The sequence below is a fragment of the Epinephelus lanceolatus genome, chromosome 1 (assembly GCF_041903045.1).
Source record: "Epinephelus lanceolatus isolate andai-2023 chromosome 1, ASM4190304v1, whole genome shotgun sequence".
NCBI lineage: Eukaryota > Metazoa > Chordata > Actinopteri > Perciformes > Serranidae > Epinephelus > Epinephelus lanceolatus.
Genome location: NC_135734.1, coordinates 20898934 through 20920333, shown reverse-complemented (window position 1 = coordinate 20920333; position 21400 = coordinate 20898934). Strand labels below are relative to the sequence as shown.

General features: G+C 41.4%; 1 protein-coding gene across 1 annotated transcript in view; it reads left to right on the top strand.

Moving 5' to 3' along the window:
- adamts9 (ADAM metallopeptidase with thrombospondin type 1 motif, 9) overlaps positions 1–20378 on the top strand; it is a 56089-nt gene extending 35711 nt beyond the window's left edge. The window contains exons 29-40 of the mRNA XM_033625551.2: positions 450–620; positions 3890–4066; positions 9373–9543; positions 9779–9973; positions 10261–10390; positions 10797–10891; positions 11472–11566; positions 11716–11849; positions 12279–12370; positions 14588–14692; positions 15877–15985; positions 16234–20378. Coding sequence (XP_033481442.2) covers positions 450–620; positions 3890–4066; positions 9373–9543; positions 9779–9973; positions 10261–10390; positions 10797–10891; positions 11472–11566; positions 11716–11849; positions 12279–12370; positions 14588–14692; positions 15877–15966 — 1455 coding nt within the window. The 3' untranslated portion in view covers positions 15967–15985; positions 16234–20378. The remainder of the gene's footprint in view (positions 1–449; positions 621–3889; positions 4067–9372; positions 9544–9778; positions 9974–10260; positions 10391–10796; positions 10892–11471; positions 11567–11715; positions 11850–12278; positions 12371–14587; positions 14693–15876; positions 15986–16233) is intronic.
- Positions 20379–21400: the final 1022 nt, after the last annotated feature.

Genomic DNA, 21400 nt, shown 5'->3' with positions numbered 1-21400 from the left:
CTCCTGTAATGTTGCTGTGTGTGTGTGCATGTGTGTGCGTGTGCCTGTCACATCGAGTTAGACTCCCAGTAACTCGATGAACCCGGAGGTGAAACAAAGTGCTGCCGGGTGATCGGGCACACTTCGCCATTGGACCAGCTAACCACGTGGAACTGGGTCTCATAACACTTTTTTTTTTTTTTTTTTTGTAGTGAAGCAACATCCACAAGGTGATCAACGTTAATCTGTTCAACAAACACTCGGCTTGTTTTTAAATAAAGCTGTGCTGACATCTACTTTTTATCATGCGGATTCAATTAAGTCTAACATTTAACAAATGATATGCATTACGAAACCCATCATGTTGTTTGGAAAAAAAATTAGTGTGTACTTGTTTTTTTTAGAGTCACACTTTAAACACAAAACTTACCTTCTGACCCTTTCATATTCTTTCCTTTGACATCTTGCAGTGCTCTGCCTCCTGTGGAAGAGGATTCAAGTCCCGTAAGGTGGGCTGTGTGACCGGGTCAGGCCGCCCCGTCCCAGAGGAAAACTGCCAGCATCTGTCCCCCAAACCCAGGAAGCAAAGGCGCTGCAGAGGTGGACAATGCCCTAAGTGGAAGACTGGCAACTGGGGAGAGGTAGGACTCTTTGACCCTGCTATAAAACACTCCTCCACCACTCTTGTTCTCACGCTGCCAGACATGTAAGCTTTTTCTTTTTTCCCCTCTCTCTCTTTCCACTGTAATGCTTACCAGCTTCCTGGCTACTATGTGCATATGTGTGAAAACATCTGCAGCTAAACCTGACTGTGTTTATACACCATGCCAGGCCACTAACTAAGGCCGGGTGCTTTTACACATCACATGGTGGTTTGCGGCACAGGCCTGGGGCGGCTGCTAACAGGGGATTTGAGGTAGCGTATGACGGGGCTACGACTGCACAGGAGAGGGACATCAGGAGGAACCTGTACCCCCCCTCTTTGATCTAAACTTAAAGGAATACTGCACCCACAAAATAATCAATTGTATATCAGTTACTCCCTGCGAGTTAAGCTGAATTCATAACTTTATTTTTCTTGTATGCCTCCGCGGTGAACAAATAATCCAAAAACAGAAAATTCTTGATGAATTAAAGCACAAGGGGGTCGAATTTACTCATTTACTTACCAAAAACATGCATTTTCACTATAACATTACTATTTTAGAGTAGCACACCTGGGCAAGCATGTTCCTAGGCATGCTACTCATCTGTGTGTGAGAGTGTTTATGCAAATTATGTTTTAAATATTAAGGTTTTAGTTAAAATGTTTAGAAAGTACTGAGCATATGACTGGTTAAATGAGACCTGGATGATACTGTACGAGATGTTGTGATATAGTTTTGGTGCAGTCTCCAATTCATCAAGAATTTTCTCAGTTTTTGGATTCTTCGTTCACTGTTGAGGCAGGCGAGAAAAAGTTTTCAGCGTTCATTGATACACAAAGGATCATTTTGTGAGTCAGACCTTCCTTTAATTGATGTAAAGTCCAGCCAGTGTTAATCTACCCCTCTCATGTCTATATTTTCTCCCCTCTCTCCGTCCCTTTTATCTGCCCTCTCTCTCTTGCACTTTCCCCCACTCCACTGATCACTTTTTCTTTCAAGCCCTCTTTCTCTCTTTCGCTTTTCTCCCTCTGTATCTCCTGCCTCTCTAATGGGAACCACATGCAAGTCTTTTCTTTGAATGTCCTACTAAAGCGGCAATTCACTAACGTCATCATGCCAGACACAATCACAACGTGCACCTGGGCTGTTGCTGCTGCTGAAGAGCCCGTCTGGTGCCTGTTGGCTTTTTCTTTCCCTCCCTTTTACTCTCTAGGTCTCTCTTTTTCTCTCTCGCTCTCTTTTCTCGTGTCCTCTTTCTCTGAATTCACCCCACTGGCCAAGAGTCCAAGCTCAGAGCCACATCTGTGCTCCAGACGTCAGAGAGGATGTACGTTTGCTCTGAACAGTTGTGGAGCGGGACACATGCCAGGAGAAAATGATACTCCACATGAGGCTCTTAGTCAAGTACAGCAGGATTACCCATGATGCAGCAGGCAGAGAGATGAGATGATAACATACAGTGAAATATGTAGAATTGATAAGGTGAATATCAAATATCACAATATTTTTTTAACAAATACCTTGATATCAATATTGCGACAATATTCTAGGGTTGACTATTGGCGCTTTCACTTAAATATACAATGTACAATGAGAAAGGTGGATTTAAGTTCAGAAATTTACACCACTTTACTGTAATACAGCCTTTAAGGTCAGTAAAAAAAAAACAGCACTTACGATATCCAAAATCTAAAACAATATTTAGTCTCATGTCACAGTATTGATATAATATCGATATATTGTCCAGTCCTAGTTGTGTCACATAAGACGGGACATGTGGATGTGTCTGTAGCAGACTGGTGGAACCTCAGCTTGGTCATCTGCATATGTTTATCACTTCTTGCCCCCATAACCTGCAAAAATATAAACAGTTATGATGGTGGTCTCTCACATACACATACACAGAGACTAAAACTTGCATCAGTCAGACTTTTTGTCATAATGTACCCCAAAAATATGTTCACTTCAAAGCATATCTATAATTATATGTTAGCATTACATCAATGTTGATGCAGTACTGGTTGTTTAGAATCATCATCTGTTTGAAAAGAGACCCAAGATAATTAAGTTTTAGGCTAAAATAATAAATGTATGCACTGCTTGTATCGTGATTGTTTGTCAATTGTGTTAACGACTGAACAGAATGAGCAGAAAACAAAACAGCTTCATCATCCCAGGGTGTCTACAGATTTAACTAAGTTAAATTTAAGACTTTTAAAGACATTTTTAATACCAGTTTATATGAAATTTAAGGCCAAACCTGCAATGGAAGCACACATTATATATATGTGTGTGTGCGTGACACACATGTAAGTACTCTTTCCAAGTAAACACACTTATGTCAGTTCAAAATGAGCAGTCAGGAAAAATGACAACAATTGAGTTTAAGTTTAATGTGTAAAAAGAAAACAAAATCTTATCGCTGTCATAAATGCTATTTATTATTGCAATTCTCCTGTCTGTCCAATGATTGTAAACAGTCACTGGGTCTGTCAGGCTGGAGACATTGTCGTGGTAATGTGACCAAAAATATTTAAGACCCATCGAATCTGAATTTAAGACTTTTTAAGGACCTGTAGACACCCTGCATCCCTCTCATTCTGTTTCTGCAGACATGTGCTCTGTATTATAGCAGAGATGACAAGCTTTCATTACAAACATTCCTGCTGTGGCTTTGACACAGCTGCACAAAACCCAGACACTTTCCAGGCTCCAACTTGAATTCCTTGACAGTTCTGTAAAAAAATATATCTATTAGAACATGGAGGTGCTGGTGCAGCCAATTAATCATCACATATTTTCCCAATAGCACTCATTAAAACCCTGAGCGCTGTGTTAAAGTAACAGTTGAAATGCCAATGTCTCAACCTTGGAAAGTAAAGGAAATAAAATTAATAATAACCATAGACATCTATTAAAATCTAATTCAATACTGGCCACACATACAGACAGGATGTCAACATAATTACTTGAGTCAGAAAAAGTTTTAGGTGAAGCAACACAAAGTGACATCCAATACAAATCAATAAAGTAGATTAAATATATGGTGTTAAGTAAATAAATCTGTATGATTCATAAAAAGTTAGCAAACAAATGAGAAATCCCATCAGGTGGTTGAACTCGCAGGACTTGCGTTTATCGCGATAGTCACAATCTCACAGGAATAAAAGCTGATTTGTTTCATATGCAGTGAAACAATAAAGTTTAACAGAGTAACACAGTCTGAATAAACTTTTCAAAGTACTTATCCGTGCCTCTTCCAGTGTTCAGCATCGTGTGGCGACGGCATCCAGCGACGGGAGGTGTTCTGCCAGGTCGGAGCCCGCCGCAGCCCGCAGGAGACCGGCTGCTCCCAGCGCTCCAGACCGGCGTCCAGCCAGAGCTGCCGTGTGGCCGACTGCCCCTCCCGGTACCGGTGGAGAGAAGGAGACTGGCAGACGGTAAGCTGCCTGTGCAGTAAAGCACGGCGACCTGCTGAAACGGGTTGTTGTTACCACTTTGTCTCCAGCGGGCGAGGATGAATTTGCTCTGTCATATCTGAGGTATGAGTCGCTGCTGCAGTCAGAGGAGCTGCTGTCAGGAGGCCAGAGGGGAGGAGAGGAGGAGAGCTGCTGCATGGCCCTTGTGAAAATCAGATGATCGAGCTTTTTTTTTTCCAACACATCCGAAGCCTCGTTGTCAAATGGATTATTCCGTCTTGATGCTGATTGGCTAATGCACTTGTTGGGAAACAGTTGAAAAATCAAGTAAATATGAGTAAAGTAAATCACACCAGTTGTCAGTTCTCACAACATTAACAAGCCTACTACATGTTGCTGCTCAAAAGTTAGATTAAAGGCCTCTAGGAGAACTAGAATTGTCTCAGTTAGCTTTTTATTATGAGCAACATGAACACTGTGTTTTGCCAAAGTTACAACAACTTTGGTTATTTCCTGAGATGTTCGTTTTTCTTTTTATTCTGCACTCACACTGGTTTAAAGTGGCAGTGTCTCAGTAGAAGATAAGGGTGCTTTCACACCTGCCCTGTTTGGTTCAATTCATTTGAACTCAAGTTCGTTTGCCCCCTAAGTGCGGTTCATTTGGGCAGGTGTGAATACAGTAATCACTTGGATGTACACCAAAAAAACCCAACCGAGACCTTCTTGAAGAGGTGGTCTCGGTCCGGTTACAAACAAACTCTGGTGCAGTTTGTTTGTGGTGAGAACGTGTTCCGACCTCGATCTGAACCAAGTGCAGTCACATGACACATTGTTTGGGTTAAACATGAGCATGTTACAGTCCTGGAGGATTATTAATGTGCACCTCCTCCTGTATTGCCTTAATATGCACATTCAGCACATCCAATGCATCAAAACATTGTTTTCTAGTTGGAGCCGCGCCTCGTTTTCAAACTGTATGGTTTGACTAAAATGAACAGTGACAGCAATATTGTCCACCATGACCAGCGCTAACATCAACCTGCGTAGTTGTCCCTCCATTGTGACATTAGAAAGTGTCACATTTATCTTGCAAGTGTACTCTTCTTCAACGTTTTGTTTACTTCCTGGATTTTTCCCGCATGGAAATTCTGACCAATCAAGAGCAGCTTTCTCACGCAAGGAATTTGATCTGGTCCGCTTGTAAATGCTGCCGTGAGAACACGAACCAACTCTAGGCAATTATGCAACTTTGTAACAAAATTAGTTCCCGATTCAGACCAAAGCAAGACAACTCTAGGTCTGAAAGCACCCTAAGAGATGTGGCATACAGCTGTGCACCAATGAGGATTTAGCAATATCTGATCAAAACATGATGGCAGTTTTGGGGCTGTTTGCTTTTGTTTTCCGACCACTGTTGATTAGATTTCATCAAACCATACTCCAGCAGCCCTTGTGAAGCAGCTTAGCTGAGTTTTTGACTTTACAGATCGAGTGTGTTGGATTTAGGGAGATACATATATATATATATATATATATATATATATATAGTCAGAAAGTGAATAAAATGTTAATAATTATGTCTCTAGAAGTATTATTTTGTTTTTGTTAACTTAGAATGAGATGCTTTTATCTACTTACGGAGTGGGTCCTCTTACACAGAGTCCGCTATGTTGTTTTTCAGTAGCCCAGAATGGACGAGCCATGCTCTAGATAGGGCCATTTGGGTGTTTCACATCAGCCATCGTAGTTCTCCTAAATGCTTGGCACACAGGGGAACTTTCAGTTGGTTGCAATCTACAACCCCACCACTAGATGCCACTAAATCCCTCACTCTAGACCTTTAAACTCTTATTAATACCTTAATGTTTTTGCTGCTAACATTTTTTGCTTATTTAGTCAAGAATTAGTTTTTTATTATTGAGAAATTGATTTGAAACCACATCTACAGAGACATGAAAACACAAAAAATACTTTTTTCACATCATAATCGAATATGAGTAAAAGTCTTTTATCTGCTCTGATTCAGTGAACAGTCAGAGCTGAAAAGTCTTGCTGCTTGATATAAGTTTGCAGTCTTACCCAGACTATATTTAATGGGTCCGTTCCCACTGAGTAACATTCAGCTAGTATCTATAGGTTAGAGGCTACAGAGCCTTGTAGAGAGATGGAGTTATTAGAACAGGCAGCTGCAGCAGGAGTTTCTTCTTCACTATGTTCAAATGATGTTGAATCTGGGTCACTGAGCAGCATGAAATGTCTTCTCTGAAAGGAGAGTCTAATTAGTTCAGAGAAGTGTTTGGAGCTCCCCGTCTGGGTGTCCCAATTAACAGCTGGAGGTAATTGCAACAGTTCACCTGGCATGGGTTAACGCGCCTATGTGTTTTAAATACGTTATACACCGTGGAGTCAATCTTCACATATCAGAGATGAGGTCTTAAACCAACATTTTACTTCTTTGCACACGTAGCTTCTCTCTATGGGCCTAACCTTGCTAGAATTGAAGAGTTTTACTTATTTCTCTGTCTACTGTCGATATTATCAAGCATACTGAAACTCAGAGACCCCTGGACCTCTCATGCAGGTTAGTCTCATTCCTGCACAGTACAGAAGAACAGCTCACAATTACAGTTCCAGGCATTTCAGTTGTTTGACAGTGTTGAACGTATTAAGAGTGATGAAGACCAGCTGGGGTTGGCTGCATTTGTAACAGCACAGTGTTTCTGACGCAAGTGGAAGACTCTCTGAGCCCTTGCTAGAATGTTATGTGCTTAACTTGCCTCTCTTGCAGATTGAATGTCGTAATGGTTGAGTTACTACATGGACCTGGATGCAGTAAGGCACGTCCAGGTGGTTCTGTGGGTTTGAACCTTGCAGTCAAGTACACGTCATCTAAGGACACCACTTTTACTATTAAAAATAGGTTTCATCGCCCTCTTGCTGAGATTTGGATGAACAGATCTCATGTCTGTACGTTAAATATGAAGCTTAAAGAGACACTTCTCCCCCAGAATCAAAAATACATCTTTCCCCTCTCACCTATAGTGTTGTTTATCAGTCTAGATTGTTTTGGTGTAGGTATATAGGTATGAAATAACAAACCCACTCTTAAATCTTTTTGGCCTTTGCTGTCTCGAGGGAATTTCTCTATCCCTGCAGAAGACTATTCTCTATAGTTTGTTGCCTTAAAGTGACACTTACCTTTTTGTAAATTTTACGCTTTTCTTTGTTTAGGTTACAATGCTATTAATAAGCTGCTGGCACACTAAAATGTAAGTGAATTCCACCAGAGATAAAAACTCATAATTGTACCATTCTCATATGGTTCTAAGAAAACTCTGACCAATCAGCCGAGCGTCCTGTCTGTCTTCCCCACGTGGAGGCCTCCGACTGACGTAACCGCTCACATTTAAAACTCCTGGGTTGCGTTTGACTGTCTTGGTTGTAATGTTACGCTTACTCTCCTCTTCCGTGTATCTAACGTTACCTTGCCAACGTCTACGTCTGTGATAGACGTAATGAGGACGTAATGGAGTAGGGGGAAGTAGGCCTTTGGAGGGAGGTGGAGTTGCAGGAGGAGGAGGATGGGACTTTGGAGGGAGGTGGGAGTTGTGGATGTTCAAATTTTTGTGCTGTGTGAAATGCAAGAAAGGTAATAGTTGCTTTAATGCAGCCTGAGTTACCTGAATGAACTGTAATCCAGTGAGTGTTAATTTTCATCGTCTGTACATCTTTTGCACAGATTAGGTTACATAATGAATTACTCATATTGGCTTTTCATGGGGAGTGCAGTGGTTGTCTGTTACGCACCACTGTGTATCTCTTCTCCACTCACAGTGAAACCCCATGCACCATAAATGTAAGATACTCTCACTCAAAGCTAAAATGAAACGAGTGGTCATAATTTTGGTAGAAAACATAAACAGTCTCATACTGAGTATGTGCTGTCATTTATGGCGTGTGGTGTTTCGCTGCGGTTGGGGCTCAGACCCTGCTCTTACACACACAAGGGAGCAGGACAGTCAGAGACAGCTGCACTCTTTGCGTCGCTGTATGAAAGCTTCACAAGTAAAAACAGCCATGTGATATCTGATATGAAACAAAGGATCAGCTCTTCTAAATAACTCAATATAGCTGATCCTGATCATTAAAAGAATGCCTTGAGCGGCCCCAATCCCGATCTTTGAGATCAGATTGGACATCCCTATCAAAAGGTTGAACTATATCTTTAAATCCCCCCTTTCTGTATCCTCTGGGTGGCTCATAAGAACACAGGAACCCTCCTCTCCTGATTGAGAAAACAATAGATCAGCACTCTCATGGTTCCCTTTTCCAGCTGTTTTCCTTTCTTACCTAGAAATGTGCAGTGGCAAAAAAGGTGACACCAGAGAAAACCAACATTTACAACCCATCCAATTTGGGTTGGCACCATATCTGTAAAGGGTCAGTGTTGGTATGAAAGGGTGAACACATAATTCTGTAATTTCTAATGGATTACTATAACCATAATGGGTACTGATGTCTACTTTCAGGCTTCTCATCATGTTCTCTGTTCTTGGTAGTCACAGAGATATTATTCAATGGCATATGTTGTTGCATATCTTTCCACAAGCAGCTCTGTTTAGAAAATCCACAGTATTTATATTTGGTCTGGTCTAATTCATGGTTTAACAGTGATGTGAGAGACTGATATACATGAGTCAAACACAGGTGTGATGTACGAGTTTTATCTATAAAACACTGAGATGGTGGGTGTCTGCCACTAAGAAAACAGTTCAATAATTTGTCAAAAGCATCGACCGTGTTGTGATATTCTTGTCTTTTGGGGGACAGTGTGCAGTCGCTTACTGCTAGTGAATTTCAGCTCTGACCTTTCATCGGACACATTGTTGGCATGGACTGTGAACTGTTTCAAGAGTTACAAGTTGTTAAATCTCATCTCAGGATTTGGCCATGTCCTCAGCTCAGATTCATCTGCTCAACACTCTGTGCTTTCCTCCCTGCTCTTATCTACTGTTTTGACATCTTCACGCTGCAGTCCCATGTGGTGAAGGTAACACTTCACAAGGAGACACAAATCACAGACTGGCGATCCGTTACACTGAGAATTTTGATAATCCATACCTTAAAAACCTTGTAGTTGCACATGGAGCTTCCTGTTTGCAGCTGGACAGATGTGTATTCATAATTAGGTCCCCTTTAATCAAAAGAAAATATAACTGTTATAGCATCAGTTGCAATACATCTATTTAGGAATGTCGTAGTGTTTCTCCTCATACATGCTTTGCCATCTTTGTAAAAGTCCACTGTCTGTCTTGTCTCCACTACAGTGCAGTAAATCATGTGGAACAGGCCACCGACGACGAGCCTTGCAGTGCGTGGACCACAACCAGCAGGAGGTCCACGAGATGTACTGTGTGAACCAGATCAGACCTCCAGACATAGAGAGCTGTAACACCCATGCTTGTGAATTGATCTGGATCACAGGAGAATGGACTGAGGTGAGAGCCAGAGAAGCTGTGTGCCATTTAAGTGATGTAGTCCCACTAAAGTCTTCAGCATCTTAATTGTAAAAAGTCAGTTTGATCCAAATAGGCAAAACTTTACTCTTCCAAAAAGCTATTCATGCGAATCACCATCTTCAGATCCAGTGATGCGGAAATGACAGAAATCAGCCATGTTTCCTGTGTGGAATACTGTTGTTATTTCATGCCGGTGATTTATTCTCTCCTCCAGTGCTCAGCCAGCTGTGGTCAGGGCTACCGCCAGCGTCTGATCTCCTGCAGCGAGGTGCATGTGGAGAATGACAACTATGAGTACGGCCATCAGTCTTTGTCCAACTGCCCGGGGACCCCCCCTGAGAGCTACATGCCTTGTAATTTGGACCCGTGCCCGCAGCCACAGGAGTGGAGGGTTGGAATCTGGGGACCGGTGAGCGAGTCTATGTTTCTAAATGTTGTCCAGGCATTCATCAGTATTTTGTCTGAGGGCACATGCATGTTTTTAGTGTTGGTGTCCTGAAATCTAACCATGAGATCTCGCAATCTTTTTGGGGTTTTTTTATTCAAGAGGTTTCACGGTTTTCTTTAACATAAATAACTTGCACATTGTACATTACACTTTTTGAAGTGGCCACTCCGAAAGATGAAAACAGCAGACATGACTGCCATCCACAAGTTTTATTTTCACACAGTCATGGTTCTCTTCCTCCCCTCCAGTGTTCAGCGAGCTGTGGTGATGGTGTGATGGAGAGGACAGTGCAGTGTGTGTCAGCAGATGGTCAGGAAACCAATAGGTGTTCTCAAGGTGCCATGCCAGAGGCCAGGAAAGTTTGCAGAAATCCAAGCTGTGAGTCCTGCGAGAAAACTGCCGCTCTTTTAACAAAGGTCGACCGGGGTTAAGCACAGGCCAACTGAATGCATCTCGAATTCCACTATTAGGTATGGCTTAAAATTGAGGCGGTCATCTCAGAGATTCGGCCTTTAGTGAAATATTTATGATCCGAGGCTAACATCAAAGATTCACTGTCCAGTGTATTTGCCCTCCTACTGTAGGATGGGACATCAAAGAGTGAGTGGCTTTTCGTTTTCTTTGATTCGACGCAGCGATTTGCCACACTTGACTTAACTCCTGAAATTTGTGTTTGCATGCGTGCACGTGTGTGTATAAAGCCCGAGTGCCTGTCCTGTGTTAAATCTGTCCACAATACACCACTGTATACTTACTTATTTATACTTTTTTTTGTGCCTCCAAGGCCATCTGCCCTCTAGCTGTCAAGACGTCCAGAGCACAAATGGCCCCCTCCCAGACGGCGAACACCTTCTCAATATTCAAGGAAGAGCTCTCAAAGTAAGATTATATGTTCTTGTTAAGCACACTGTTTATGAAGTCATAACAGGTTGTATTTATGAACATAGAGGGGCAGCTGTCATTTCAGATGACTGAGACACTGGCAGAGCATTTTGTGTCTGTGTTGTGACTGTGTGACTTCCTGCATAACAGTGCAAAGTGCTTAAAATTCATCTCTACTAGCTTGTGTTTAGGTAATGTTTGGTACTGCTGCTTGTACAAGGTTGCAGAAAGATGCAGCATGTTTCATAAGAGTCAGAGGAAATTCTTTGACTGCCTTCAAAATGACTTTTAAGGACCAGTCAGCTCAGGTCAGCTGGAGGGATTGTCTGCACTGTGCTCCTGTATTTGCTGGGGCTTGTAACTGCAGTCGTAACATTTTCTATTTAACTCCTTCTCCTCACCTCTTCACACCATTACTGTTCCTCACTTCCCTATCTGCACTTTATCCTTTACTTTCCTACTGTATTTTTTTCCTCTACCACCTCCATCTCTTTGTTTACCCTTGGTTTCCTACTCCTCCTCTCTGGATACCACCTCTCCTTTTCCTCCTCCTCCTCCTCCGCCTTTTTCTCCTCAGGTCTACTGTGCAGGAATGCAGACAGAGACTCCACAGGAGTACATCACCTTGACGACCGGAGAAGGGGAGAATTTTTCGGAGATCTTTGGCTTCAGGTAAACAGCTAACAGGATAACATTGAGAATAGCCTGTATCATTACAAAATCCAGCTGACTCCTGGCAGTGTTTCTTGTCCGTAAATGAAGAAATTCCATGGAAGTGTAAAACTGAGCTGAGGTATTTTGTGTTTGTGTGTGTTTCCCAGACTCAATGACCCCACCCAGTGTCCAGCAAACGACTCCAGAAGAGAGGATTGCGACTGTCGGAGAGACTACACCGCCGCCGGCATCAGCACCTTCTCCAAAGTCCGCCTGGACCTCGGCAAAATGAACATCATCAGTGAGTGGCTCAGATGGCACACACAAACACAAACACAAACACATACAAGAGCATCCTGTGCCAGTGTTAACTCTACATTACTCTCAAATAAGAACTCCCTTTGCCATTTAATTATGTCCGTGCTCACGAGGGTTAATGGGCTCAAGATGTTTTCAAGGTTCATTTAAGCAACACACAATTACAAGGCTTGGGGGGATTAAACAGAACTGCTCTAAGTAGATGAAATTATACTGATATTGCCATTAGGCTGACCCTAAAACTAAGGCTAGATTTAGACCGGTTAAATAACACAAGTCATTATGGCAGAATGTAAGCTATCATTATGAAAGTTCATCTGAGGTCCTGTAGCAGCAAATTCTAGGAAACAGACTTCCAGGAATATTTGTCAGATTTTACATGATTAGCTCATTGGCTCATGTTGTTACTCAGCTACAGACTGGCAGTTTGCTGTCACCCGAGAAGGCAAGAGTGTTCCATTCGCTACAGCTGGAGACTGCTACAGTGCCGCACGCTGTCCACAGGTGAGAACAACAACAGCAGCTGGTAATTATACCACAGGGAGGGAAATTCCTTTTTACAGCAGACTGTAGAATTATCATCGCAGGAAAAGCACAAGTTTAACTAATAACATTAATGATGGCTCAGTTCTTTTAAAGGGAAAATTCACCACCATTTATTAAGATGTCAAGCTAGTGTTGATGGTAAATCTTGTCAATTGAAGCAGCAAATTCCTCAGTGCTTGCTATCTACAGATCCCCCTTTCACACCAACATGGAGCATTTCATCAGGAAAAAGAGCATGCGGTGGTCTCACTAATAGTTGGTCCATGCTTGTTTTTTAAAAAAACAATAACAGGACAAAGCTAGCAGGTAATCGGTGCGATCTGTCATCTTGCTGCTACTGTTTACCTCTGTTGTGCATTGTGCAATGAGCTCCGTTGATTATGATGGTTCATGGTGATTGAAACTGGAGGAAACGTTGACTGGTTCACTAGATAGCACCAAGGATCGAAGAGTCCTGAATGGAACCGGTTCAAGAACCAGAGCTCATTTGGTTGAAAAGGGGTAAGAGGAAGTGGAGTGCTCCTGCTGGCGTAGCCGTGCCCTCAGTACCTACATGCACCAGGATGCACTGTGCACATATACTAGCCTATAGCTATTATTTTGTTTCCCAAAACATAGCGTAGCCAAGGTTTATAAGTTCTTCCTAGAACTCTGCAGGTAACAAAATAAAATCTGGAGGTTCTGTAGTTTGAACCAGAACAGCAACAATCTTGATTATTTTTCTCATTTTCCACAAAAGCGCATTACCGCCTCAATTTTTACCTTTCACAGTAAAAGCCCAACTTAAATTACTCAGCATTTTGCTAATAAGCAATACAGCAAAATAGCTTACAATAGCATTTTATGGTGAAAATACTTGATGGCCATCTGCCCACTTGGTTCTGCTAGTCTTGGTTGTCTTTTTCTGTTTTGTCTTTAGGAAGGTCTCCGACACACCTCTGTCCAAGTGAAGAGCAAAACATTCATTCATAGTAAAGCACACACGGGCTCTGTCAGGACTGCTATCAGTAATGGCCTTCAAAAACTGCCCGCACTAAAATTCATTTCAGCAGACTGATTCAGTTTCTGATGGCATCGCAGGGCAATTTGAGCAAAGGCACCTCCAATCAGAGTTTGTTCTCGGCAGCTCAGGTTCTAGAGGGTCTCCGCCTACCATATCCTGCAGCAGTTTAGCAGCAACTTAGTCTGGGGCTGTTAGTGGTCGTTTTGGTAAGGAAACGGAACCAGGGCGAGTGAGACAGGATCCGGAATTCGATGGATGTGCCTTTCCATAAAAATAAAAGCACCAAGCTAATAAAAATGCGGTGAAACTTTTAATTTAAAGAATATAATTTACCAGAAAAGCCCCAAGCCATTAAGTTAATCAATTTTCTTACACTCCTCATCACCCCAAATCGATGGTGCGCCAGAATTTAAAGGTTTACTATGGTGAACACTTTTAGTTTGGTGAATTTGGTGAATACCGCATCCGCTCCCTAGACCGGAACCAGAATCCAGACAAAATTGTGAATAGATTGTGAGTGAATAGACACCAGGCTCTTCGCTTGAAGAGCCTGGTGACGCGAGGCTAGCAGCAACTGCAGTTTCGGCTTCTCTTTGCTGTATTTCTTTGCTGAACACTCTGGCTCAAATAAATATGGCTAAATATCTGAGTCAGCCAAAAAGCTTCAAATGTATCCTCGTTCATAACATCCCCTGTCCTCATACCGTGGGATGCTATTTTTACTGTTGGAAACATGGCTAATTTGCAATACAAGCAAAGACAACAAGGAAGTTGTGTATTTAGACCATGCCCCCTGGCTACCTGGAGGCTAAATCCAACCTGTAGTTCTTCCTTCTTTCAACTACGACACTGTCACATCAAATGGCGACACTGCATGCAGGAAGAGCAACAGGTTTTGCAGCTGCAAACCCAACTGTCTCGTTCAATATAGCACGCACTGAGGATTTTATTGCTTCATTGCTACATTTACTATCAACACTGATTAGCTTTCACATTAAAGGTGAGGATTTTTTAAAGTGTCCTAGTGAGCCATTCCAATAAGCCAGAATAAACATGCATAAATGCTTTGCAGCCACTATCAGTGCTATTGACCTCCTGCTACAGAGTGGCATGTAAAGTGTGCTTTCCATGGGATGTGTTATTCATGTTCTGCCTTTTTCTCTTTTTTCCAGGGGCGGTTCAGGATCAATCTCTCAGGAACAGGTTTTAAGGTGGCTGAGGACACCTTGTGGATCTCCCAAGGCAACTATGCAGTGGCTAATATACGAAAATCACAGGTACTGGCAATATGTCCCATACGTACATGCCCATGTTATAGAAAAACTCCCAAAATTAGAGCAAACTTCAACTAAACAGTGTATTATCAGTAAGGTCCTGGGCACCTGGCTTGTTAAAATAGTTGAAGTGTATTCTGTAACTTTATATCATTCATTATTGCTCATTGTCCTCTGGCAACTCTTTAGAGCATACATTTACCTACCTATCTTTAATTCTTTATTTTACTGCCTCATCTTCTCTATTCCTTTCTGTTACCTCCTTTACTCCTTCCCTCCCTCCACTATTTATCCTCTCTGCATGTCCTCTTGGCTTCAGAGCTCTAAGTGGGCATAGTCCCAAGTGTGTTCTGTATTCCCATCTCCACTTCTCCCTATGAACTCACTGAGAAAGGACCCTTATTGGGCAGCTGCTCTCTCTCAAGTGCCCCTAAACCCTCCTCTTTTGAAATGGAGCTCAAGCTGGAAAGTGCATTTTGGTAAGGCAAAAACAGGAGGCAGTTGTGATGCCAGAAAGTGTTCACAGCCTGATTTCCATAGCCAGCATGCCGCTGTGGGCAGTTTAAATAAAGCCAGGTTGTGACAGTGGGACGGGGAGAGCACTCCAGAGGAGATCAGACAAACCACTCGCTGCACGCTTAGGCTTTCATGTCGTGGGATAGTGCTTTCGGTGTACTCAACTGATGCAATTTCCTTTTTGTTGCTGAATGTTTGGACGAAACCGTTCATTATGCTGCATGTGATTACCCAATTCATACCTGGTGACAAACATGCCTGGTGGGCCTCGGTCTTTGTGTGCCTTATGAAAAAGAAAAGCTAATTTAAGAGTTACCACAACAACCCTCCCACAAATACCTTTAAAAATGATGTTTTTTTTTTTTCTTAACAGATCCCTCAAACTAACATCTGTTTTACACTGACAGTGATCAGTCACAGGGGGAAAAGTTTCTTCAACATAGGACAGAGAATTTTAAACAAGCTTTTTATTATTTAGCATCTCTCTGACTGTTCTACAAACTGTATTTATGTTCCCTTAAATGTATAATATACAGGAATTGTCAGTAAGTGTTTTCTAACAGTACTGCCAGTGAAAGAAAACGTGAGAGCCAGCCTCAGATTCACTCTTGTTTTGGATCACAATCACATACCAACTTTAACAAATGATGTTATGCCTTTTGTGTCCACAGGATGGCAGCAGAGTGTCAGGAATATGTGGAGGCTACTGCGGGAAATGTACGCCGTCCTCTGGCTCCAGTCTGCCTGTGATAGTGGAGTAGATCTAATACCATCAAACAGGTGCGAGATGCATTTTGAATATTACAACAATACTTTTTAATCAAAAAAGGGACAGAGGAATAAATTGGGCTTATTTTTTTCAATCAGTGACACCAGTCATGTGTATATAAAGTGTGTCATGCTGCAAAAATATACCACAGCATTTCTGTTCACTACACATTTCTCCTTTGTCCGATCATTATGCAGGTTTATGAGGTGTTAATGAGTAAGTGACTGAGCGTTAATGATGTTTACATGTCTTTTTTTAGCATCTATGTCCATTCATCTCGGCAGTCCTCTTCAGATCCTCATTGTGTCAACACGTCCCTCCTCTTTGGTGCTACAGCCAATTCAGAGCTCAAACTCACTCTGACCTCTCTCACTCCCATGTGTGTATAGTGTAAATGAATGTGATGTAAGTACTGTACATAGCAGGATAAAAAATGTCTTATTTATTGTACTCTCCATTTATTTTTGTATTGTAATATAATTTAACAGTTTTGTTGTCTATAGCGAACACCACACAGTTACACACAGTTTATCAGAGTTTTGCCAGAATGTGCCTTCCAATTTGGACATTTGCCATTTGGAGCTTTTCGTACTGTTGTTAAATCACACTGCATGTGTTACAGCCATATGTTCATTTTTAGACCAGTTCATTATGTTGGGTTTATTCCAGTTATGTTATTGTTGTGATGGTCACCAGACCTGTTCATATTCAGGGAGGTGTCAGTCAGTGGGCTATTTTTTTTAATCACATCACGGGCAAGAGTAGCGGACACATACACAGATGCCCAATATAACTATAGTCCTATTTTATAGTGTGCCAACAAGCAGCTCCTTTAGAAGACTTTCTTGGTTTAGTGAAGTGAGAGTTTAGTGATATTCCCAGTCAGATGGCACCAGTGAGTCCACTTCTAAGTTGTAGGTAACTGTTGCTGTAAATTCAGTCCAGCTACTTCCTGGGCTGCTCTACTCTGTGACAGTCTACAACTTTCAGTGCTTTGCTCAACAGCTTCTCAGCAATTTTGAGGTGTTGTATTTGTAGCCAATTATATCCAAAAGTGTGGACTAGCTGGATTGTGGTCAGGCTGCTCTACCTGCATCTCTCCAGCTGTCAACTGCAGCTGTATGTCTTCCTCCAGCTGGACAGGAGAGAGGAAAGTGCGATAAATAATAACACACGGCAGGAAAAAGCCAGAGGCCTGTACTACAAAGCAGGATTTGGGGTTAATCAGGTAACGTCAGACTCAAACCTAAGACTTTCTATTTTTACTCGGGTTTTAAAACAGCATCTGAAAAGAAGGAGAGATCATGTAAAACACTAAACACATAATAATGATTCTAGCTTCATTTTAATTGTGCAAAGTTTACTTTATCCCCGCAGTGATAGCTGACAGTGTGGCTCATTTTACACCGATTCCATCACAGCAGCTCAGAATAACACGAGACACCTGTGTGATGAGAACAGGAAATAAAAACATAAAGACTGTCTCTTTATTAGAAAATTAATCCACACACTGTTAATTGGCTCCCGTGGTTACACAAGTGACATCAGTAATTAACTACCTTCCCACTCTTTACGTCAGCAGCAGAGACAGTCTTTTGTTTTGACATTATTAGAGTAGTTCTTTTATCATCCAGATATTTTAAGAGTTTGCCTAGTTCGAATATTTGGAAATTCTTTCCAGTGTTTCTACATTTTCTCAGTCTTAAAATTAGAGGCTATCATTTACTCTGATGAATATTACTTTTTGCTGTCCATATAATATGAAGTATTTCATCCATGGTTCTGATGATGTAGCTCGTAATGAATTTTGGTAAAAACGAGATATATGTATTAGGGTTATAAAGCCAGATAAGGAAAAGATATCTGAGGTATGTTGAGCTTGATTTCTAGTAATGGCCTCTGGTGTTGCTGCCACGACAAACACACCTGCATTTGGAAGATACACCCATATTGAGACTGTAATTTGAAGTAGTTTTACTGAATGTCAAAAGACACTCTGGGGATAAAGTCAATTCAGTGTCTTTTAGTTTTGTACCAAATATAAGGTAAAACAGTGAGCACTCTATTTTTCAGTAAGCCTGAATATCTGAACTGTCTATGATACATACATCAGCATCAGAATCATTCTCAGTATGTTTCAATTTCAGAAAAGATCCATTCATGCTTCTTGCTGAGTTGTAGCGATCACAGCTGCGTCCTCTTTGCAGTAGGAGGACAGTGGGTATTAGAGAGCAACTGTGAGGCAGTTGAAGGGAATGATGTTAATGTATGTTCCCAGAATGAAGTGTGCTAATGCCGACAAAGAGTTGGCATGGAGGTGGGATTTACAGGCCAGACGTAGGGAGGAAGTGAGACGTTTACCCATGCACAAACACACTGTACACACACAAACACACTGGAACACATTACTGGGTCACAAGGAGGAGGCTGTAGTGTAGGTTACACGAACTGTAGAGATTACGCTGCCAGACATCAGAGAGAACCGAATTCCTTTGTGTTGTTGCGTATCTCTCAGGTAGCGTGCAGTGACCAGGGAGAGCCATTAGCCTTTAGCTTTTACAGAACAGACAGGTTAGCTTATCTGGAGCAACTTGAAAGAAAGACTTCACCTCAGGCCAACAGAATTCCAGTAGACACTCCGGAGATATGATGCACTGGTTCGGCCCTGGAGACACCTCTAAAACTGCTGAGCCCACAGGCCCCGCAGCGTGATTTCTGTCCAGATGCTGCCTGTAAACTTTGCCTTCTGTACCTCACATTCTTCCCTCCATCTTTGTGGTTTTTTTTTTTGGGTTTTTTTTTTTTTATGAGTCTATCCAAACTGTACATACCGATATGCTCCTGTGTGGAGCATTCTGACATGTTGTTTTTGTGACAATATCAGGGTACTTTTTGTGTATATGTATGTTTTTGCATTTCTTTTGCAGGTTTACACAGTTTTTATGAGCATTTTTTTCTGTTTCAGAAACATTGAAAGACACAGGAAGAATTCAGACATTATTTAAAGGAACAGTGTGTAAGATCTAGGGGGATTTAGTGACATCTACTGGCAAAGATTGCCAATTGCAATCAGCTGAATCTTGTCCCAATTAGAATTCTTTTAATGTCTGTTGTTCAGGAGGTTTTTAGAGTGAGTCGAATTATCTGCAGAGGTCTGCTCCTCTCCAAAACAATGTGATTGAAACTGATAAAAAACACTGAATAAAGCAGTTTCACATTACAAATCAGTGTTTCTCAGACACTGTTTGGCATGGCGGAGATGGCCGCTAGCCCAGCACCTGCTAATGTGTGCTCACCTTTTTGTCTCTGCCAACTTAAGATCCAGACGTTCATGAGGTTTTTACCAGGAGCCAAATTGTCTTCAAAGGTCTCTTCCTCTCCAAATCAGATGTATCTGGTGATTTAAACCAGTAGAAACACAGAATAAAGCAGTTTCACAGGGGCTGCAAACTACGGGGAAACCTGAATGGCCCTGTCTGGAGCTAGTATTTGGTTTGTCTGCTTTTGGATACTGTAGAACATGGTGGTGCAACGTAGCAGACTCCATGGACGAAAACCCGCTCCGTATGTATATATAAATGGCTCATAAGGTAACAAAAACACAACTATTTTTATTTTCAAGTGATTTATACACCAACACACTTAGTGTATTATATTCCATTTCTGCCAATGTGTCCCCCTAAATCCTACACGCTGGACCTTTAAGCCTTAACTGTGTATAGGGTAGATGTGCAGGGTGCATACTGTATGTACAACTGTTTAAGAAGCCATATTTGCTTTTCTAAGCCTTTCTGTATATGGTGCTATTTCTCAGCCTCATTGTATGTGATAATGTGCACACTTCAGTCAAAGGGAATTTCACAGTCTTAATCTGCCTCCATACCAGTATGAAATTATTTCTAAGGACACGGGGAAGTAAACATTTTGTGTCTTACTGACAGTTGCAACTGATAAAGGCACTTCTCATTGTGAATGTCAGAAGTTAATCAATAGAGTTCTCAGGTGTCATAAATGAAGGGATTATTATGATATTTAAGTGTATTTATCTTATTTTACACATTTGCCACATGTTTATCAGGTAACTGAAAAATGTATTATTAAAGTTTAACAAAGTGTCATTATATTATGCTTTATTTTATATGCAAATATTTATTTTATCTTTTCTTTGTGTGAATGTACATAGGCTTTGACCATAAATGACGATAAATTACCATTCATTATGGCCATAAAATGAACCGTCTGGCGACACATTTCTTGTTTTGTGTATACGTTTATTTATATGTGTGTGTCATATCTGCGTACACTGTATAAGCAGAGTTTGGTGCTGCCATATGAAAAGCATGATTTATGTATGAGATCAGATAAGCAATGATCAGAAGGAAATAAAATGCCTGATGCATGCCATGCTTGCCCGTCTGCTTTTCACACTAATATATCAGTTTTACAGTTTGTCCTTGATGTACCATCCAGCTACAACACCGGCTGTAAAAATCCCAAACACACAAAAGTTAGATTAATGCTCGGATCATAAAATTCTCGCTGCATAGTGCTTCTGCTTAATTATGATTACACACCTTCCTCCATCATAACAGTCTGGCTTGTAACCTGACAGATGTGTTTTATGGATCTAATCTAAGCTCTGTCTGTATGCATAACAGTGAATTATCAGGCTATCCAGCAGGTGTCAAAACTGTTCTTCTTAAATAAATATAATTCACTGCTGAGCAGATTTCAGAAGACAAAGGAGCAGACGGGGAATGACCTTTATCAAAGCCAAATTTTTCAAGACATGTCTTTTAACTCCTTGTAACTGAAAAATTCTGTTTGTTTCAAAAGTTTAACTGCTGAACAAAAATGTATCGTGCCTCACTAAAAACCCCTGTTCTACGTCCTCTTAAAGTTTCCGCTCAGCAAATGACTTTGAGGACAGTCTTCTAGTGTTGATCTCTGAACATACATTATGTCGCACAGTGAAAGTCAAACATTCAAATGAAGCAAGCACATAATCACTGCATATCACCAATATATGAAACATGTAAATATGTCCCCTCCTCAATATGTGTAATAATCAAAGTCATCAAATGGCTTCAAAAGCTAAAAGAAAGCTACAGTATTAAACCAACTGCAAAACACATTAAAGCTCACTGAAGTCCTCCTGCTTCACTTTGGTTTCCATGGCAACCAGCAACTGTCAACAAAACAGATGTGCGCAAAGTTTTTGGTCATTTGGTATCCTCAGCGCACAGCTCACTGATAGAAACGGACCACTCACATGTCCAGATGAGCAAAACATAGCCTGTTTAAATTGCAGTCACATGTGAAACATAAACCACTGTATTACTGCTGGTTTGTCTGTGTAACGGGCTGGACGATGACCTGAGACCGTAGTATTTGTCAGCATGTTTTAGCATCATAAACACTATCAA